General features: G+C 38.7%; 1 protein-coding gene across 7 annotated transcripts in view; it reads left to right on the plus strand.

The window, feature by feature from the left end:
• The window catches only part of St6galnac3 (ST6 N-acetylgalactosaminide alpha-2,6-sialyltransferase 3), a 523,837-nt gene that overhangs the window by 313,157 nt on the left and 189,207 nt on the right, over positions 1-21,473 (plus strand). For all 7 annotated transcript variants that reach the window (XR_015451934.1, XR_015451935.1, XM_021255510.2 and 4 more), the window contains one exon: positions 11,911-12,320. Coding sequence is in view for 5 of the 7 variants with exons in the window: in XM_021255510.2 (XP_021111169.1) it covers positions 11,911-12,320 (410 nt within the window). In the remaining 2 variants the exon portion in view is untranslated. The remainder of the gene's footprint in view (positions 1-11,910; positions 12,321-21,473) is intronic.

The raw sequence follows: 21,473 nt of genomic DNA on the forward strand, positions 1-21,473 counted from the left end.
TGCCAGAAAGCTTGCCTGGTTCTTGTGCAAATCTTAGTTTTCCTGTGAGACTCTTCGTCAAGGGAGGGACTTTGTCCTATTTGGTGACTTCCTGGCTAGCAGTATGTTTAAAAGCACTAATTTATAATTTATTATAATCAATTATTATGTTATATAAATGCACCATACAATATATATTAAATTATAAATTATTATAATTTATTAATTTGATATGATACTGGGTCATATTTGAAGTGTTTGTATATATGTACATTAAGAACATTGAAAATTATTCACCACTATAAATTCAGTATACCCCATACCTTACTGCTATGAATGCATTTCATGAGTGATCATATATGCTCCTCCTTTCAACCTGAAATATATCTAGTGTCCACTTGACATCATATTTACCTTAATTTCTTTAACTCTCTAATGAGAAATAAAAATTAACTGAAAATTTCGTTTTGAAGTTAAGTGGGATAGTGGGATAATATAAGAAAATGCGGCACACCATAACCAACCCATGTCAGCATTCAACCTCGTGTATAATAACCATGATAGTCTGTACTTACGTCTCTCCCAGACCATTTCTTCCCTTGCTCTCTCTGTCATCCTGTATCCCAGCCAGCAATCAAGGAGTTCTTTTTACTTGCATGGAGGCAAAATGTTAAGATTCATTTTAGCAGAAAAATGCCTTGTTTTTAAGGCAGTCCCTTAGGCCTCTAAAACAGCATACAAGTTGACCCTTTTTGAACACACAGTGTCCTCCTCACTTCTCAGAGCTGTGTACTGAGATTAAAGTTCACCTTGATAAGATTTTTTAAATTATTTTGCTCTTCATAGTGCTTTATGCAGAATAGGTACTAAATAAAAATTACTTGGTTGTTCAGTAGATATCACCAAATTCTTAACTCTCCAAGCTAAGTGTTTATAACCAAAACAGAGGAGAAAAAACACCCACAACAAATATAAAGCTGTAACCATAAAAAGATTAATATTTTAGATCTGGAATAAAAGGAAGTGTTTGATATTTGTAGGCTTTCTTTAACAGGGACATAGCTGCCAGAACACGTTGGTTGACTATCTGCAGGCCTCTTTCTTCCTTTATAGACACAGCCCAAGCCCAACCAAAGTGTTTTAAAAGATGTTTTGAGTGTATGAGACAGAATAAAGAGGACAAATTTTAAAATGAAAATAAGCAAAAAACAGAGAGAATTCAACCAAAAATGAAAATTCTAAATTAAGATAGAGCTTGATAAATTGGAAACAGATAAATCTTAACAAGGGTACAGAAAATCCAGAGCTTCAATCTAGAAGAGTAACTGCTTACTGAAGCAGATCTAAGCCACAGGAGAAATATGGAATAAAAATTCAAGCAAGCCCCCAAATCAAATAGGAAAAATCAGTTGAAGAAACAGCAGTATATCTTAACAAAGAAAGTTGAGATCAAAAGATGTAACAATAAAGCTAATAAAAGAAACTGGATTACCAGATAAAGCAACTCTTGGGTCAGGCTATCCATTCATGCCCAGCTATTTCTTTTTATCGTGCCTTATGAAGTTTGAAGGTGCTATCAAACATACATATATATCCCTTGAGCCCTCAGCAGCTTTTCTTGCAGATGGAAGCTAGCGATTATGATTAGGAAGTGTTTCATTCATGGAGCCCTGCGCCCTGCCGTACTTTAAAAAATGGTGCCCATAGCTTAGTGGTAAATAGGGCAGTCGTCATGTGCAGCCGTGTCCCCTGGGGCCTCGTTCAGGAACTCAGATAGCCAGGCAGTGTTGTGACTTACACATGTAGGTGTTTTAAGACACTAACCGTCATGACAGTGTGGCCTAGCGAATAGCAAAAAGAAGGGGGGCAATTTAAAGATCATCATCTACCCCCAAAGCCTTCACAGTTATAGCACCCCTCCCTGTTATGTATTTGTCCCATAAACAAGAGACTATTCCCAATGTTTGCCCTCAAGTTGTTAGTCAGCTGCTGACCTCATAATCTGCACAGCTGCCACATCCCAATATGTTGTCCTGAAACAGATTGTGATGTCTTAATTGATCACTTTCAGAGGTTACAGTTGTCACGTCAGACCAGTATGCTGATTTTTATTAGTTAAATTAAGGCTCGTTACAGCAGAACTGGCTAATTCACTCTAATGACTGGGAAATCCAGTACAAATTGCCACATGGTATTGAATACATCCCAGGCTTTTTCTTTCTTATTTTTGTTTTTTTCCATTTGTGGAGACTCTACCACACGCATTTTTATTATCCAAGGAAGCAACTTTTTGCACCAGTAAATGGAATGTAACCCCTTTGCACAGTATGCATCTTGGTGATAAGTTGGAGTGTGCCATCTGATACACACACGATTTAAACTAGGCATTGATTTGCGTGACACTGAGCTTGAAGGACTCAGCTACGTGTAATGGATGTCAGGCCCTGTCACCAACTGCCTGGCAGGAAGAATAGTGTTCTTCCTTATTTCCTAAAGAATGTAGGATTCTAAATGGGTGAGGAAGGATCTTAGATCAATTCTGGACCCTAAAAGGCACCCTGAGGTGCCTCCATTTGCCTTCACGATGGCATTAAATTATAAAACTCCTTTTCCAAGTGTCCTAATATGCTCATCCACCTTGAGTGGAATCATTCTAACCGGAGACTGGGACCACTTGCTGCTTACCTTGCTTCTGAATCCTTAGAGGTGACAGACAGCCCTTTCCATAGACACCTTATAAACAGGATTTATAAGGGTTCTTCCTTTTGTTCTGCAAGTTTTGTTTTTTGAAATTCTTAATTTTGACAACCCAAATTAACAGATGCCTTTTTTCAGTCTAGTATATTGTGTAGGAACACAATAAAGACTAAATCAAAGAAGCAAGTTTAAATTAACAGATCATCACTAACTTCTAAAATAGATCAGGAAGAAAAAGGATGTTTATCAAAACATTTTAATAGTATAAAATAGATAATAGCTAACTGCCCAGTAGCAGGGAAGTAGATGCACTATACTATACCCATATAATGGAATAAGGAGCAGGCATTAAAACTATCTCTAAGGACTGGTTGGAGGAGGTGATTATATGAATGTTGTGGAAAGCTAATTATATGAAATAAAATGAAAAACCAACGTTGCCAAATTTTATAGGTGATTTCTCAATCTGCCTAAAATAATATATGTAGAAAGAAGAAAAATATAGTGAGATATTTGTAATTGTTGTTGAAAGATGTAAATTTGGAAAGCTTTTAGCCTTTTTTTCTGTTTTTTTAATTCTTCCACTTTGAGTAGTTTTGTTCTAACACTGGATGCAGTGGTCTCTCATTTGAGTGCAAGGCATCTCAAATCTAACTGGAGCCTGGTGTGGTGGTGCACACCTGTAATCTCAGCACTGTCAGCGGCTGAGACAGGAGGATCACAAGTTTGAGCCCAGTTTAGGATACCTTGAGACTCTGTCTCAAAAAAACAGTTGGTGATGTAGCTCAGTCCAAAGGCTTTGAGCTCTGGCTCCAGTACAACAACAACAACAACAAGAAAGACATTTTAACTGGTCTAGAAATGAGCCCCTGGTCTCCACAGCCTGGTCCTGTCTCTCTGAGGGACACCCTCTACTTCTCAGCTGCGGGAAGCCCCAGCCTTCTGCTTACTGACGCTGAAAGACTGAAGTTATCTTGGATGCCTCTCTTGCACATGGCACTTTCACACAGTCCGTCCACAGCCCAGCCCATGCGTTCAGCCTTCAGCGTACATCCACAGTGTGACCAGCTGGGCTTTGTAACCGCTGTGTTCCCTGCCGCCATCTCCTCTTGCTGGTGTTGCAGTAGCAGCCTGCTCTCCCCGTTTCCGCCCTTGCCTCTTTTTCACTAGCTTTCCACACAGCAGCTAATGCTGTCAAAATATAGCTCAGGTCAGTCACTCCTCTGGCACAGCCTCCTCCTGCTGCTGTGGCACAAGTCAGATGCCCTAAATGATTCTCACCTGCAGTGTCTCTGGCCTCAGCAGCTACTTGCTGCCACCACTGGCTTTGCTGTTCCTGTTATCTTCCTCAGGATGTTGGCCCAAATATCCCCAGGGCCAGCCCTTTCACACACACACACACACACACACACACACACACACACACACACACACACTAACTGCCTTCTTTGCTTACATTTGCAGTTCAGAACTGATAACCCTTTAATATATTATCGTATTATATGGGTTGCTGACTTTTTATTTTATTTCCCTAAGTTGAATGCATGCTGCAATATGGCAGGAATTTTTGTTTAGAACTTTTGTCACTGAATTCTGTTGGGACTGTGACTGCCACTTAGTGGGTGCCCAATAACAACTGCAAGCTCCTGCCAGAGACAGCACAGGTGAGCTGTTACAGCTGTGTGAGGATTGTTCTGGTGAGTCTCCTGAGTTACTCATTTCTCAACTGACCACCTAGACTGAACCTGTGGATGCTCCCTTTGTTTCTTCTGGATTGCTTTTCTCCTGTCATCTAAGGCAGCAATTCTAAATTAATTGGAAAAGTCCATTTCTTCGCTAGTATTAAGCTGAGTGCTCAGATTCCTAATAAACTAATTCGATTTCTTTCATTTTTTTTTAACTTAAGCAAACTGAGTGCCTAATGTATTCTAGGGACTTCTGGAGAGTGGGGTTATAATGAAGATAGACCCACTGTTAAGAATTTACTATCTAGTGGAGAGTCATAATTAAACAATAAAGTCTAACATAACAGGTAAAGTGAGGACAGGCCCTTGTGACGGTGGCTACTCCCCAACGGGCATAATAAAAGTTCAGGATCAAAATGTGGAATTTCATAGAAGAAAAAGACGTATATCAACAAAGCCATGTTTCTTTATCAGTGTTGAAGATAAGACGACTTCTTCAAGTGGGAGAAAAGCAGCAAAAGTAACTAACATGACTGTTTTAGGAGGAAAGCAGGCAACACTGAAAAGTACAGTGGGCTTACCATTAAAAAACAGTCTCGTTTTGAATCTGCCATTGCAACTTTACCATTTCCAAGCCCAGAAAGCAAATGTTTTACTCATAAGTGTACCTGTTCCCTCACTGATTTTTTTAAAAAGTGCAATGGAGTTAAACTAGGTGTAGAGACCATCTGTGTACACATCTTCCCGTAGTTCTTGAAAGAGGCCTTTCCTTACCCATGTAGAATAAAAGCACAAAAGCCAATTAACATGGTGACTTGCAGGAAATTTTTAAGAATCTGTGGAATATTTTGCCAGCCTTATGTAGTTCTGTGTTCTGAAAATCTTCAGAACCTCATTGTCTGTTGAACTCCGTATTTTTATCAGCATCTTACCTACCCATGCATACAGTTAACTAAAATGCAGAATTGATGCCTGAATACATTTCTTTATTTCTTTTATAGCTATCAACCTTATTACAGAGAGAAAATCTTTACATATCTCCTTATTTTGCTTGAAGTTACAGTTGTGAATTTTTAAAAAATTCATCATTTACAGTGGAAAACAAATGACTGGTTTCCCACATAATTTTATACTGCCACACGATACAGAAATTTAAATGATTTTTAATGATATATATTTATTTTTTCTTTTTTTTTTTTAAATGTATTAAATTCTTTCATTGGTACATTGTAGGCATAGGTATACAACACAATTACATTTCTCATTGGGAACTTGTACCTTTACATAATGCAACTTGGTTCTTATTTTTTCCCCATTCCTAGCCCTCCCTTCACACCCTCTACCCTTCCCTATTTACAAAGAGTTTATTTCCATTTTTTCCATTTCTCAGCATTTTTCCTTTCCCTTCTTTCCTTTCCCCTGCCCCTCCCACTACCCCTACCCCTTTGGACCTCTTCCTATTTTACATTATCGATTATTCATTCTAATCATTGGTACATTTCAGGTATACAATATAATGACATTCATCATTGGAAATTTGCACCTTTACATAGTCTCTCTTGGTTCTTATTTTACACCCTTGCCCAGCCCTCCCTTCAACCCCTCCAGTCCTCCCTATTTACAAAGATTTTGTTCCTATTTTTCCATTTTCTCATATTAATCCCATTCCCTTCTATCCTTTCCCCTAGCCCTCCCACTTCCTTCCCCTTTGCCCCTTTTCTTCCTGTTTCACATTACCTATTATACATTTAGTCTTTATTTACACTTTCAGCTTCTCACACCAGAGAAACTATTCGGTATTTACACATGTGTGTCCTATTTATTTCACTTAAGAGTATTGCCTCAATGTGCATCCTCTTAGCTATAAATGTCTCTAATTTCTCATTTTTTATGGCTGAGTAGTATTCCATTTTATTTAAAAACCACATGTTCTTGATCCAGTCTCCAGTTGATGGGCATTTGGGCTGTTTCCAAGTTTTAGCTATTAAAAACTGTGCTGCTATGAACATGGGCACAGATATATCACTGTGGTATGATTCTTTTAATTCTGTGGGGAAGATCCCCAGCAGTGGAATAGCGGGGTCAAATGGGACTTCCAGTCCTAGTTCTTTGAGGTATCTTCATACTGATTTCCACAGTGGTTGTACCAGTCTACACTCCCACCAGCAGTGGAGCGGGTTTCCTCTTTCCCCACAGCCCCGCCAGCATTTCTTATTGGCTGATTTCATGATAGCAGCCATTCTTCCTGGAGTGAAGTGGAATCTCAGCATTGTTTTTATTTGCATCTCTCGAATGACCAGTGATGTTGAACATTTTTTCATGTATTTATTTGCTATTTCTACTTCTTTGTCTGAGAAATATCTGTTCATTTCAGATGCCCATTTTTGCATTGGGTCTTTAAATTTGGGAGGTCAGATCTTTTTAAGTTCTTTATAGATTCTAGATAGTAGACCTTTGTCTGAGGAAGAGCAGGTGAAGATTTTTTTCCCACATTGTGGGTTTTCTCTTCACACTGCTGGTGGTTTCTCTTGCTGTGCAGAAGCCTTTTAATAAGAGGAGATCCCATTTGTTGATTGTTTGTGCTAGTTCCTGGGCAACTGAGGTTTTGTTCATAAAATCTTTTCCTACACCAGTGTCTTCAAGGGTTCTACCTAACCTCTGTTCCAGCCAGTTCAGGGTTTCTGTTTTAATATTTAGATCTTTAATCCATTTTGATTTTAGTTCAGTGCATGGTGAGAGATATAGGTCTAGTTTTAATGTTTGGCAAGTTGAAACCCAGTTTTTCCAGCACCATTTATTAAAGAGGCTATCTTTCCTCCAGTGAGGGTGTTTGGCTCCTTTGTCGAAGATGAGATGGCTGAGTGTGTCTGGCATTGTTTCTGCATCTTCTAATCTGTTCCACTGGTCCTCAAGTCTGTTTCTTTGCCAGTACCATGCTGTTTTTATCACAGTAGCTTTGTAGTATAGTTGCAGGTTGGGGATTGTGATACCCCCTGCCATGTCTCTGTTACCTAGAATTGCTTTTGCTCTTCTGGGTCTCTTCTTGTTCCAAATGAATTTTTGGATTTTTTTTCTCAAGGTCCATGAAGTATGCTGCTGGGATCTCAATTGGAATTGCATTAAATCTATATAGCAGTTTTGGAAGTATAGCCATTTTCACTATATTAATCCTTCCTACCCAGGAGCAGGGGATGTCTGTCCATTTTCTGATATCATCTTCAATCTCTCTTTTCAGAGTGCCATAGTTTTCAGAGAAGAGGTCTTTGATTTCTTTTGTTAAGTTGATTCCTAGGTATTTCAGTTTTTTGGATGCTATTGTGAAAGGAATTATTTGCCCTATTTCTCTCTCAGTGAGTCTGTCATTCATGTAGAGGAAAGCTATTGATTTTTGTGTGTTGACCTTGTAACCAGCTACTTGACTGAATTTGGTTATTAAGTCTAGAAGACTTTTGGTGGAGTTCTTGGGGTCTTCTATATAGAGTATCATGTCATCTGCAAATAATGACAATTTGACTTCTTCATTTCCTATCTTTATTCCTTTTATTTCTTTCTCTTGTCTAATTGCCATGGCTAATGTTTCCAGAACTATATTGAACAAGAGTGGTGATAGTGGACATCCTTGTCTTGTTCCTGATTTGAGTGTGAAGGATTTCAGTTTTTGACCATTTAGTATGATATTGGCTGTTGGTTTTTCATAGATGGCTTCTATCAGTTTGAGGTAGAGACCATCTATTCCAATTTTTTGTAGGATTTTTATCATAAATGCATGTTGGATTTTTTCAAATGCTTTTTCTGCATCTATGGAGATAATCATATGGTTTTTGTCCTTGGCTGTATTGATATAGTGTAATACATTAATTGATTTTCGTATATTTGAACCATCCCTGCATGCCTGGGATGAATCCCACTTTATCAGGGTGTAAGATATTCTTGATGATCTTCTGCATTCTGTTTGCCAGTATCTTATTAAGGATTTTTGCATCTATATTCATTAGTGAGATTGGCCTATAGTTCTCCTTTTCAGTTGGGTCTTTCTCTGCTTTGGGGATCAAAGTGATGCTTGCTTCCAGGAATAAATTTGGGAGTATTGCTTCCCTTTCAATTTCATTGAAGAGTTTAAACAGTAGTGGCAGCACTTCCTCTCTAAATGTCTTGTAGAATTCAGCAGTGAAGCCATCAGGGCCCGGGATTTTCTTAGTGGATAAGTTTTTAATTACATTTTCAATTTCATTGGTTGATATGGGGTTGTTCAAAATTTTTAGGTCTTCTTCGTTCAACTTTGGTAATTCACATGTATCTAGGAATCTGTCCATTTCTTCTGTGTTGTCCATCTTATTGGCGTATAGGTTCTGGAAGTAGGTATTGATGATCATCTGGATTTCTGCTGGGTCTGTTGTAATTTCACCCTTTTCATTCCTAATTGCATGGATTTGGGCCTTTTCTTCCCTTTTTCTGACAAGGTTGGCTAAAGGTTTGTCAATTTTGTTGATTCTTTCGAAGAAGCAACTCTTGGCTTCATTGATTTTTTTGTATCATTCTCTTAGTCTCCATTGCATTGATTTCTCCTCTGATCTTTATAATTTCCTCCCTTGTATAAGCTTTGGGCTTGTCCTGCTCTTCTTTTTCTAGAAGCTTGAGGTTCAGCATCAGATTGTTTAATTGGGCTCATTCTGTTTTCCTAATATGCGTATTCACTGCTGTGAATTTCCCTCGTAAGACTGCTTTCATTGTGTCCCATAGATTCTGATATGTTGTATTGTCATTGTCATTTAATTGAAGGAACTGTCTGATTTCTTCTTTAATTTCCTCTGTGACTCATTGGCTATTCAGAAGTGTGTCGTTCAATTTCCATGTGTTTATGAAATTTTTTGAGTTTCTTTTGCTATGGATCTCCAATTTCATCGCACTGTGGTGTGATAATATACAAGGGATAACTTCAATTCCTTTGCACTTACTTAAACATGTTCTATGTGTGAGTATGTGGTCTATTTTGGAGAATGACCCATGTGCAGCTGAGAAGAATGTGTATTCTGATTTTGTGGGGTGGAAGACTCTGTAAACATCTGTTAAGTTCATTTGTTCAAGAGTTCGATTGAGTTCTAGTATTTCATTACTTATTTTTAGTCTAGTTGATCTATCTGTTTGTGACAGTGGGGTGTTGAGGTCCCCCACTACAATTGTATTAGTGCATATATGACTTTTCATGTCTGTTAGTATTTGTTTTATATAGTTGGGTGCACTAGTGTTTGGTGCATAGATATTTATGATTGTCATCTCTTCCTCTTGGATTCTTCCCTTTACAAGGATGTAGTGTCCTTCTTCATCTCTCTTAATCAGTGTTGGTTTGAAATCTACTTGATCTGCCAAGAGGATAGCTACTCCTGCTTTTTTTTGTGTTCCCATCCTATGGAGTATTGTTTTCCACCCTTTAACTTTCAGTCTATGAGTTTCCTTTTGAATGAAGTGTGTTTCTTGTATGCAGCATATTGTTGGGTTTTGCTTCTTGACCCATTCTGCCAGTCTATTTCTTTTGATTGGTGAATTGAGACCATTAACGTTGATGGTTATAACTGAAACATATTGACTTGTCATTGCCATGACTTTTTCTTTTTATTGGGTTCTCCCCCTTTCCATTGAATTTCTTGTCATGCCAGATGGGTTCATTCTGCTTTGCTTCCTGGGGTTGTGATCCTCAATGTCTGTTCCTAGGATATTGTGTAAAATTCTTTGGAGTGCTGGTTTGGTATTCACAAAGTTCCTAAGGTGCTCTTTGTCATGAAAGTATCTTATTTCTCCATCCATTTTGAAAGATAGTTTTGCAGGGTACATCAATCTGGGTTGGAGGCTGTTTTCTTTTAGGGCTTGGAATATGTCACTCCAAGGTCTTCTTGCCTTGATGGTTTGTGTTGAGAAGTCTGCTGTGATTCTGATGGGCTTTCGTTTGTATGTCAGTTGTTTCTTTTCTCTGACTGCTTGTAGAACTTTATTCTTCTGTTGTGCTTCTGGAATCTTAACAATTATATGCCTATGTGTAGATTTTTTTTGATCAAGGCTATTTGGAGTCCTATATACCTCACTCATCTGTATGTCAAGCTCTTTTCCCCTGCTTGGGAAGTTTTCTGCCATTATTTCTGTGAAGAGATTTTTTATGTCATCTCCACTCTCTCCTGTTTCTTCATTGAGCCCAATCAGCCTTATGTTATTCTTCTTTGCATCATCTAGCAGGTGCTGGATTGATTTCTCATGTTCCCTTATAGTTTTGAAGCAATTTTTCTTTTCCTGGTCACTAATTGCAATCTTATCTTCTATATCTGAAATTCTGTCCTCACACTGGCTCATTCTGCTGTGTAGACTTTCAATGGAGTTTTTCATGTCCTGGAAATCTATTTGCATCTGTTTTATGGATTCCATTTGTTTCTTATGTTGGGATTCCATCATGTTCCTCAGCTCCTCTCTAGATTTATTAATCATGTCTTACACTAAGGGCACAATTTCTCCTGTTATCTGAGAAATTATTTCTGATTTCATTTTTTCCAGATCCCCTTTTGTTGCCAGTTCAGTGGGTCCAGGTGGTTGAGTATCAGAGTGTTCCATCTCATTTCCCTTTGAGGTTGCTGTAGGTGATCTGCAAGTCTGGTTTTGAGACTTATTTACGTGTTTTCTCATTTCGACTGGGCCAGGGGGCTGTTAGTGCCTGCATGGATTACCTCCTCTGAGCTGGATGAGGTGGGCCAGGGGCCGGGAGCAGCAATAGGGATGGTGACCCCAAAGCCCTTTCCTGTGGGCCGGGAGTGGTGGGAGGGATGGTGGCCTGGAAGCCCCTTCCTTTGGGCCAGGAGCAGCAGGACAGAAGGTGGCCCAAAAGCCCTTTCCTCTGGGCTGGGAGCAGTAGGAGGGATGGTGACCGGGAAGTCTCTTCCTCTGGACCAGGAGCAGTGGGATGACGGCTCAGAAGCCCCTACCTCTGGGCCGGGAACAGCTGGAGTCAGTACCTTGTTCTGGTGGTCTGGTGTCCTCTGCATCTTTGTAGTGTGGAACCAGGTGGCTGCCTGTCTGCAGCGGGGTGATTCGGTGTCTTCCGTGTGACTCAGGACCTCGGTAGGGCGTGCACAGACCTTTCTGTGTGCAGCGGGCTGATTCAGCATATTCCACGGGACTGGGGACCTTGGTAGGGGGTGGGCAGACCTGCCTGTCTGCAGCAGGCTGATTCGGCTTGTTCTGTGTGACTCAGGACCTCGGTAGGGCATGGGCAGACCTGCCTGTCTGCAGCGGGGTAATTCAGTGTCTTCCGCATGACTCAGGGCCTTGGTAGGGCATGCACAGACCTGCCTGTCTGCAGCGGGCTGTCGGCGTGTTCTATATATTTATTTTTTCAATTTAAGCATGCTGCTGTCTCAATAACCCATAGCAGAGACTATAGGATTAGCATATATATTTCAGAAATATTTCCATATTCAGCAGTCGGGCAATATCAACATTTTGTTTTCCCAGAAGTTTGTTTGAATGGGCGAAACTCACCACTTGCCCTCTTTCTCTTTCTGTTTTTCAGCCATTACAACTAGACTGTGACCTGTGTGCTATAGTATCAAACTCAGGCCAGATGGTTGGCCAGAAGGTGGGGAATGAGATAGACAGATCTTCCTGCATCTGGAGAATGAACAATGCCCCCACCAAGGGTTATGAAGAAGATGTTGGCCGCATGACGATGATTCGAGTTGTATCCCACACCAGTGTTCCTCTCTTGCTAAAAAACCCTGATTATTTTTTCAAGGAAGCAAACACTACTATTTATGTTATTTGGGGTCCTTTCCGAAATATGAGGAAGGATGGCAACGGAATCATTTACAACATGCTGAAAAAGACAGTTGATGTCTATCCAAATGCCCAAATTTATGTGACTACAGAGAAGCGCATGAGTTACTGTGATGGCATTTTTAAGAAGGAAACTGGGAAAGACAGGTAAGTCCTCTCTGAAGCTACTTTATTGTCTTTTAAGCTCAATCTTTGTTGAATCCTTTTTTCCAGCTATCAAATGAACAGAGTTAGTTTTTAAACTGATTGGTGTATGTTTTTGACTATTATGATTACTTGATGAGCCAGCAGCTAAGTCCCATTAATTCCACCTACACTACCTTCTGTTCTTTCCATTTTAATTGGTGTGGAGCTCCAAGAAATGCTGGGTGCTTTTCCAAGATATCTTTAGATCTTTTCTTATGAAGCTTAATTTGCTGTTGATTAAATTGGATTTCAGCTGAAAGAGGAAGTCTACATGTTTCTGTTTCAAAACATAGAAATCTTAAGCAGCTTCAGGATAAAGTGTTGACCTAAGCTCCTCTAGAAATAGTGGCAAAACTTTTTATCTGAGGCCACAAACAGAATAGGCTACTGATTCCCTCAAAAGATTGCAAAGCTTCTTGCACAAAAATAGACCCTGTGATTTTGAATACCCTAACTTTGTACCTGACATGTTAAGCAAAATATCGTATTGAAATTGTGCATTACTTAAAATCATTAGCAGTTGGATTCTTCAAGGAAGATGGGGTATAAATATCTTTCCCTCAATTATCCAAAAACCAATTTGCATTTTTTTTATTATATCCATTTTTTCTCCAGCGTTCTGTGAGCCACCCTTCCACTTCCTGTTCTCCAGGCCCACTTGCCTCCCCGCCCCCCCCCCCCCGCTTTCTCCTGTTTCCTCTCTTGGCTCAGTTTTGAGCCCCCTCTTCTTTCCCACTTTTTTCCTCTTTAGAAAGATAACCCATGGAAAGAAGCAGAATTACTAGTCAGTCACCCTTGATGAATACATTCAGCTCTAATAAAGAATCTCTAAAGGAAGATATTGAAACCAATGGCTAAAGTTTTAAATTATCTGTGATAATCAAGTATGACTCCAATATTCTGATTCCCTCAAAATATATTCAGTATTATCAAATCTAAAGTTTTAACTATGTTACATTATCATCAAGGAGGAGGAGGAGTTTCTGGTATCTTCAGATGTAATTTCAATGCTGGTATTTATTTAAAATCTTTGGTAAACCAACTCTCCTATTGATAATGTGAGTTGATTTGAATTTAGCATTTTCTACTTGTGGGCACCAAAATGCACAGTTTTATAAAAAATGCACTATGGAAAAAGCTATACTATGGATCCATTCTACTATTAAAGTTACGAGAATCCCAAAGGTTAGATTTGGATCATTGTAGCATAAGCTGTCTGAAGAGGAACAAGTAGAGCTAAAAGGAGCAGTAGGTCTGGTACTTCAAAGAAATTCACTCATGTAGCACCATCCTACATTAATATGACTATTCTCAAGGGGCTTTGGAAACCTCAGGTCTCTCGCTAGCCCAGAGCAGTGCAATTAATTAGATAGATTTGGTTTTTCATTAGAGTTGCCCCTCAGGGTACCCTCCAGTCATAACTACAAGCCCTAGAATCATTTGGGGTATCAGAGACAAGCTTCGTATAATGTTTGTTCTTATGTGTTAATATCATGTTGGCTTCTGCTGTGAGCTTTTTATGAGACTACACTGTCACAGATGTGTGGATTGTACAACAAGAGCTGAGAGAGAACAGCTTTGGGAGAATGTTTTCCTACTGGCTGTGATGAAAAAAGTTGTTTGCATAGTGGGAAAATTACTTGGCAAATTCACTCATTTGGTAAAATTAATTTGAAAGTATCGCTCAATTGGTAGAATTTCCAGATAAGTTTTTTTTAAGGCCAAAATGATTTTATGATGAATATTTGCTTTTTTTTTTCACCGAGTCTATTGCTGTGTGGTTGCTTTGCCGAGTGTTGTAACCAGGCAGAAAATAGCTATGTGAGTGTTTTAGAAATAGGCAGAATGGATGATTTCAGTAGAATCTGGATGGATAACAACATCAGACCTCAAGGGCTGCTATCCTCATGATAGTTTAAATCTGTATTCAGACTTTAGCTATGCTAAAGATATACTGTCTAAGGGTTTCCCATGGTGCCTGCCATTCATTGACAAATTTCAAACAATAATTTTTAAAGAATTTTTTTATGAAGGAAGAGGTCAAACTTGTAAAACAGAAACTAGTAGTGTGCCGAACCTCCATGTGGCTACCACTCCACTCAAATAATCATTAACTCCTGTCCAATATTGTTTCATTTTCACCTGTACACTTTCTCCCTCCCCAAATAATAATGTGAAGCAAACCTCAGACATCATATAATTTCATTTATAATATTTTAATATTATCTCTGAAAGATAAATAATCAAAAATTGCAGTGCTGGTGTCCTATATAAAAATCAGCAATACATCCTTTATCTATGCTTAGTCAATTACCACATTTCTCCAGTTGTCTCATTCATATATCTTAACAATTCATTTAAGTCAAGATTAGCATAAATTTCATGTATTTTTAATTAACTGATGTGTCTTCTACATTTCCCAATCTGTATGGCTACTTCTCTTTTAATCTCTCCCTCCCTACCTTCTTTCTCTTCTCCTCCTCCTCCACTTCTAATTCTTCCACCTCTTTCTCCTCCCCCTCCGCCTCCTTCTTCTTCCCCTCCCTCACCCATTCTGTTGTAAAAGAAACTTACTCATCCATCTTGTAGTATTTTCTACAACCTAAATTTGCTAATTACAACTCCCATGATACTTCTATGTTAGTATTTCTATATTGATGTTTGATTTCATTCAGCTCCAATTCTTTGCCAAATCCTTTAAATTGGTTTATCACACCTATCAAGAGGAATAATGTCTGGTTTTCTCTCTTACTATGTCCAAAGCCACTAAAAATCATTGTCCAGACCCAGTAATTTATTATGGCTCTGAAATGGTGGTATTTCATCATACTTTTCTCATTTATCAGCTGATATACTTCATAAAGAGAAGCTTTCCCCCCTTAACGATTTGGTTGCTATGAGATAGAAGACAGTACCATTCTCTTCTGTGACTACTTGGTTTTATGCATTAGATCCCTAGCACTCTCCAATGATGACACATAAATTTAATATTATCAATATTTACTTCTTGACTTAAAGAATTTAACATATTTGAAATGTGGTATTTCAATTCATTAAAATTTTATCCCCTCGTTCAAACAGTCCTATTTTATCCTGTGAAAAACTCTTCAAATTGGCTCTGAGTCATTTTGGTGTCCCTCGACACCGTCTTGGACAGCTTCAGATTCTTCTGTGCATAACCTGCTCCTGACCCAAATTCAGACAGCTTTCCAAAGGATCTTTTAGGAGCTGGAAGAGCATGATTTCAGCACTGTGCATTGGCCTTTGTCTCTCGGCTTTTTCAGTGGACAGTTAGAATATGATCAATATAATACAATACAAACTATAATTTAAATAATTATAAATATAAAGTCTTTGAGTTCAAAATGAAACTTTAAATTCAAGCTCAGCATCTCCAGGTTTTTATTTTAACTCATCTGCCTTCTGTCTGTTTCTTCTTTCCACCATGCTGACAATCCTTGGTCCCAGAGACACCAATATCATCATTTGTCTGCTTTATCCCACAACATATCCATAATAATCTTGGAAAGAGAACAATAGCACAATAAGCTGCATGGTTACTGCAAACATTCTAGGACTGTTTTGCATCAGAGAAGATGTTTTAGTGCCAGGCATTCACGTAAGTCTTTACTCACAAAGTGTGTGTTGGCTAAATCCCCCAAAAGTTTCTTAACACTTTCCTGTTATGTAGCTAGAAGTAGGTCACCTGGTATATATCACTGCAGGCATGAGCGAGTAGGGAAGAAGGAGTGGGCACTTCCTTTTACTTTTGTTGTAAAGTGATTTTGCTTGGTTTCTCTGCACTCATTGGAACCTCTCTGCGAAAGCTCATTTTTATCATCACATTTTTAATGCAGAGATCCTGTCACCATTATTATGTATAATTTATAGAATTAACAAACTTCATGTCAGTAGTAAAGTGATGCATGATAGAAAATTTATTGGATGGAGCTCCTCAAAGAAAATTTTTCTTCTCAGCTTGCTTCTTAAAATCGTCAAAATTTTTTTTTAAATATAACCTTATCAACTTCAGCACCTTTTCATTTTTCTAGTGGTTTAATTTTTGTCTTAAGGGATTTCTCACTGAGGAAACATGAAGTAGCAGAAGAAATGTGTACACTGTTAAATTTCTTAGAATAGATCTGGGTCAACTCATAACCTATATTTATATGGTTTTTCAAACCAAACAAAATTTGAATTTTTTATTAGTTACTGCCTATAATTACTCAGCTTGTTGACTAGGATGAGCTTTTGAGGAAAGTGGACAGAGCTGAGAGAGAAAGCTGATGCCCCTTTACCTTTTGAGGCCCAGTTTCCTTTGGAATTCTAGGTAGGTCCTTCGGGCAGTGGCCACCTTTAGGGTCTCACTTCCAAAATACATTTCTGGCAAACAAGAGTTAAAAATTCTATAAAACTCTTCCAGAAACCTTTGAAATGGAAGATCTTTTATTCAAAACAATCTGACTAAAATGAATCATTTTCCCCCTTTGAGTGATTGGTATGCATAAATAATATTAGCCTGCTGACATTTACACATTTGCATTAATACATCTTAAGACTGAAACACCCTAGAGGGGCTATGGGGCTGACAGTGGCACATGGTGCCGGGCTGAACACTGAAGGATGTGATTATATGCCTGGGACGTAGGGATGTGAAAGGAATGCTGAGTTTTCTGGTGACTCAGTAGAGTGCCAATGTGAGATGCTCCGCTCACCTGTGGGGAAGTGGGCAGTTGTGGCTTGCATGCCGCTTTTGAGGTATGTTGGCAAATGTGAGCTCATTTTAATTAAGTAATAATTGAAAAAGCTATAGTCACCATTAAAAGAACAAAGCTAATTCTATGCTGATAAAAGACTCTGAGCTGCCCTAAATAGGTCTTAATTAGCTGGCATCAGTGTGGCTCCGCCTTCAGGGATGGATGAAATTAATGAAAGCTAGCAGCAAATAGATCAATGTTTCAAGATGTTCCTGCCTCAGGTGAAGAGGATGAAAAGAAAGGAAGTCACTTCTAAGGATTGTTTAGAAAGCAAGATGCACAGGTGTCACTTCCAGAAAGCACTGACAAAATAGAACACTGTTTTGAAAATATCAAAATCTCTACCTGGTTCGTCTTTGTCAGTGGCTCCATCCATTCCCACTCAATCTTAAACAGAGAAAAAAAAATCAGCAGTGTGTCATTCGTCACTGCTGATTCCGGTGACAGTTTTATAATCTAGCAGGGGTATTAGGTGCAACCCAGGTTTCACAATTTCAGCTTGACCATTTTGAAAGTTTCCTCATGCCATTGGATGATTGACTACAGGGATTAAATTGGCTCACATCCCTTAGGTTTGCAGCCTTAGTAGTTTCTAGGGTAGGAAGGAGTTTCAAATCTCCCCTGAGAATTTAGGAACTCTTGTGAACTTCTCCTGTCAGCCTACTTGGCAAGCTGCCTCAAAAACACACTGCAGGAAGAAGGAGCACAAAGAAAACCCCAAAACTGCATAACTATGCCAGTCCCAAGAGTCAGCCACAAGGCAGAAACATCCCAGTTCTCCTGAAGAAATCCTATTTACTATACATGGGCTCCAAATAAAAAGATGTCTCATTATTCCTATCTCCAATAAATAGCTCCTGACCCCAGGAAAACCTGGATAAAGAGAAAATAGGCAAAGAAGGAAAAGTCCTGGGTTCAAGAGACAGGGCACAGTATTAAAAAAAAAAAAGAAGCATTTCCCTTTTGAAGATTGTCTTTGCAAGTCCCACATCTCAGCACCTTGCAGGAGCATCCATAACACAGCTCTGTTAAAATGAATTGATGTCCCTACACCAGCTAATGTGTTTGGCAGGGACAGTAAGTTCACACAGCAGTCATGGGCAGAGCCTTAGACTCCTGAGTTAAAAAGCATAATAAGGCTCCTAGGGCTGTGTTTTTATGCTAACATGCACTGCGTACAGGGGACTTCCTTTTTCCCTTTATTCATGGTGACATCCAGTGACCTACAGTAGGTCTTCTCTGTAGTATATATGTGCTGGGAATTAAAAATTCAATAAAAATGGAGAGAAGCTTGCAATTTATCAAGATATCAATACCAGCCTCCGGTATTTAACAACACATGCACACCTGTACATGCTCACATACACATAATGCACTGGGTGAAATTATGATGCGCTTGACAAGACAGCTTGGTCTAGCATTAATCCAAGAGCAACACCTTGAATTCCATGGCCATATTTTGTAAGGAAAGCTGGACAAACCACTGATGGTTGTGGAAATCAAAACTTAGAACCAGTCTACAAGTTTTCCTGGGCTGGAGGATGCATCCTGACAGCCAGCCAGGTTCGCAGCCAGATTATACTTTCTAGGAAGTCCCAAAAGACACATATGCTGAACAGTCCCTTCAGGCTAAAGGGTTTAACATCAAAAAGGATATGAAACGTGGAGATAAATATGTCTTGAATTCGAAGTCTTGTTAAAATATATCTAGACATTTAAATTTTATACAGATTTTTTTAAGGTTACTTATTTGTAGTGTGGGATTTACCTCTTTAGTTTTCTTCCTTCCCTTATTCTAGAATATGGATTTCTCCTTTCCATTGATTTATTTCCTTTTTTGAACTATCTTTCTCTCTTCACAATTAAGTCTATCTTATGAAAATTCAGAATGGTTATAGATTTGTCTTTTTAAATGTATGAGCCAGGAGCACTCTATTTTTCTCTCTATTTTTGTATGTCTTGACTGTTTTTTAAGACAGAGTTGACTATTCTGATAATTTTTGTCTTGTACTGAATAAACATTTTGTAACCTCACAGAGGGCCCAGAATGTTGTAGGAGCTCTACAGTTTGCTGGAATAAATGTTTACTTCTCTGAAAACAGAGGCATCTCCCTAGATGTGGAACTGCTGATCATCAAAGTGGGCTGATCTACTTAGTTCTTTCTTTGATGAAGAGTAGGTCCTCCAGATCAGTATAGTAGTCTTCAACATCACTGTGCACCATGCTGCCTGCCAATTCAGCCAACTTGGAGCAGGGCCTGGGAGTCTACATTTTGAATATGATACTAGGCTAATCCAGTGCTGTAACTCTGCTTAATATTTTGACTTGTGCTATTTTAGATTGCTTTGAACAAAGAGACAAGAAAGCATTTCATTGTTTCTTTAACCAGAGAAATACAGAAACCAAGAACTTCTGTTTTCCAAATTATCTTGGTCAACTCTAGTTGGAGCCCAATTTTGTGACCCTGTCCTGTCCCTAAGACACTTCATGATGAGGGTTGGAAGTCCTTAAGAACTCCACAAGGGACTTATTTATCTGATGAATTTTGTTGCTTGTTCATTATTCTTACAAGACAATACACCTCTTAAGGGTAATGATTATGCCCATCTTCATTTTATTCTTAAATACAGTTTGCCACCAAAATTCCAAACAAAATGTGTTGTTTTTACTCTACTTCTTTCAATTCAAAGAACCACAGATGTTTCAGGCTTCCTTGAGTTGACCTCAGCAATAGCTCATTTTGCCTCTTCTAGCATTTCCACTTCTGCTGCTTTACTTTAGTACCTTTGCCTCTCACAGGTGCCTACTAATACACTGCCACCTCTCTGTTTTTGCAGATACCTTCCTCCATTACAACACACACAAATGTATCCCGTACTTTACAACCGAATCAAATGTTACCTCTCAAGAAGTGCTTTGCAATATCCTCCAAAAGGATTCCTATTTCCTCTGAAAACCCAAAGCATTATAGAGTGGTCTTCTTTATAGAAATCATCACTTTAAACCATGCATTGTCGCTATTTATGCCTAATCTCTCCGTGTGTTCTATAAACCCTTTGAGAGAATACTACCTCTTATATATTAATTACCCCAAGCACCATGATATAATGGTTGGCTTTAAGAGGTATTGGGTAAACAGGTGATGGGTGAATGCATAAATGAATGAATTAAAGAAATACAACCTGATCATTTATTGAGTTTAAAAATCTCTTTATCATTTGGTGAGATATTTGTGAATTTCAGAACACTTCTATTCTGTAAAGAAAGGTTACAGCAATGTCAAAGAGACCAATTCTAAGATTGGATATTGATAGAAAAGTTTCCACAGTTCTATTTTAGATAGACCACCCTTGCTGTGTCTTACCCAAAGGTTGGCAAATCTATTACCTTCTCTAGGGTTTCCGGGACCAGGCACTGGGTTTTTTAATAAGCCATTGACAGCGCCATTTCTCAACTAGAGGTTTCATTTTAGTTTCACTTCAGTGGTGAAGCAGGTTCCAAAACTTCACTCACAATTTTCTTAGCTGTCTGTTACCTGGAGAAAAAAACATCTCCTAGTATCCAAACCCAAAGCTATACTCTTGGGCCTTAGGAGGCAAATATAACCACCACCACACAAGCAAAAACAAAGACCAAGCAAAGGAGCACTAAAAACTCAGTAAAATAATCTGAGCTTCACTACTGAAATTCATCTTTTAATTGCTTTCCAAAACCAGACCATTTTCTTCTTTGATAAAGTAAAGAAGGGGGGGGAGGGGATTTCTCTAGCAAGAATACTTTTAAATAACTTCACGATAAACAGTCAAAAAGAGAAAAATGGCATCAGAGTCTTCCAACCCCTGCATAAACGGGTGATGATGTTACCATAGAGAAAATTAATGAAAGTGTTTTTGATATAATTCAGAGCATGTCACTCTGTTCAAAACTCTGCAGTAACTCCTTATGTTCCTTAAAATAAAAGGACATACACGTTTTTACAATGACCGTCATGTCACCTGACTCCTTAGTTCCTCTTTGACCTTTGTTTCTTTAACCTCTCTGTGCCCCCTGGGTCCTGACCTAGACATTGGACATACTCATTTGGGGGGGCCTTTGTCTCACTGACTAAATCCTGTCCTTCCTATTTGTTGCTTGACCAATTCCTTCAAGCCTTTGCTGTTTGTCACCCACTCAGTGAGTCTGCCATGACACTACTTAAAGTTAAAAATTTCTGCCCCATCTGCCAGCATTTCCAATTCTGCTTACTTTATTGTTTCCTTTGTTTTCCCCCAAAGCACTATATTCTAACATTTTATATAACATGCTTATTTATTATTTGTGTGTGTGTGTGTGTGTGTCTCCCTTTACTAGGATATA

Source organism: Heterocephalus glaber, unplaced genomic scaffold, assembly GCF_053883595.1.
Source record: "Heterocephalus glaber isolate CG9 unplaced genomic scaffold, H.glaber_assembly_v1.0 deba00001442, whole genome shotgun sequence".
NCBI classification, from domain to species: Eukaryota; Metazoa; Chordata; class Mammalia; order Rodentia; family Bathyergidae; genus Heterocephalus; species Heterocephalus glaber.